Source organism: Apium graveolens, chromosome 1 (assembly GCF_009905375.1).
Source record: "Apium graveolens cultivar Ventura chromosome 1, ASM990537v1, whole genome shotgun sequence".
NCBI lineage: Eukaryota > Viridiplantae > Streptophyta > Magnoliopsida > Apiales > Apiaceae > Apium > Apium graveolens.
Window position 1 is genome coordinate 89,397,213 of NC_133647.1, and position 680 is coordinate 89,397,892.

A 680-nucleotide genomic window follows, 5' to 3' on the forward strand; every position below is an offset into this window, starting at 1 on the left:
TGGGTTGCCTCCCACGAAGCGCTTGTTTTATGTCTTTAGTTTGACGTGAAACTTCGAGTTCTAGTCGTAACAAGAATGGTGGTCACCACCTCGCGGTTCGCCGTATCACCATAGTAATGCTTCAACCTCTGACCATTAATCTTGAATGCTTGGTCCGGATACTTATCAAAAATCTCCACTACACCATATGGAAACACAGTCTTGACTATGAACGGACCTGACCATCTTGACTTAAGCTTTCCTGGAAAAAGTCTGAGACGACAGTTGAAAAGTAGGACTTGCTGACCAGGCATATATGACTTGTGCACTAACCTTCTATCATGCCATCTCATGACCTTCTCCTTCTATAACTTGTTGTTTTTATAAGCCAGTACACAAAACTCATCGAGTTCATTAATTTGAAGCATTCTCTTTCCTCCAGCAACCGATATGTCAAGATTTAGCTTCTTCAAAGCCCAATACGCTTTATGTTCTAACTCAGGGTGCAGATGACATGTCTTACCATACACCAACTGGAAATGCGAAATTCCTAGAGGAGTCTTGAATGTTGTTCTATAGGTCCACACGGATTCTTCTAGCTTCAATGACCAATCCTTCCTTGATGGACTCATAACCTTCTCCAAGATTCGCTTGATCTCTCGATTAGAGACTTCTGCGATTGCAGAAATGCGATCCCTCAT

The 680-nt window shown here is 42.4% G+C and overlaps 1 protein-coding gene across 1 annotated transcript; it reads right to left on the reverse strand.

The window, feature by feature from the left end:
- Positions 1–344: 344 nt before the first annotated feature.
- On the reverse strand, positions 345–680 carry LOC141685392 (uncharacterized). The gene has a single exon (XM_074490515.1). It carries the CDS (start codon positions 678–680, stop codon positions 345–347), a length of 336 nt encoding a protein of 111 aa, XP_074346616.1.

Excerpts from the sequence above, each read along its gene's own strand:
- LOC141685392 (XM_074490515.1), bottom strand. The coding sequence starts at position 680 with ATGAGGGATCGCATTTCTGCAATCGCAGAAGTCTCTAATCGAGAGATC.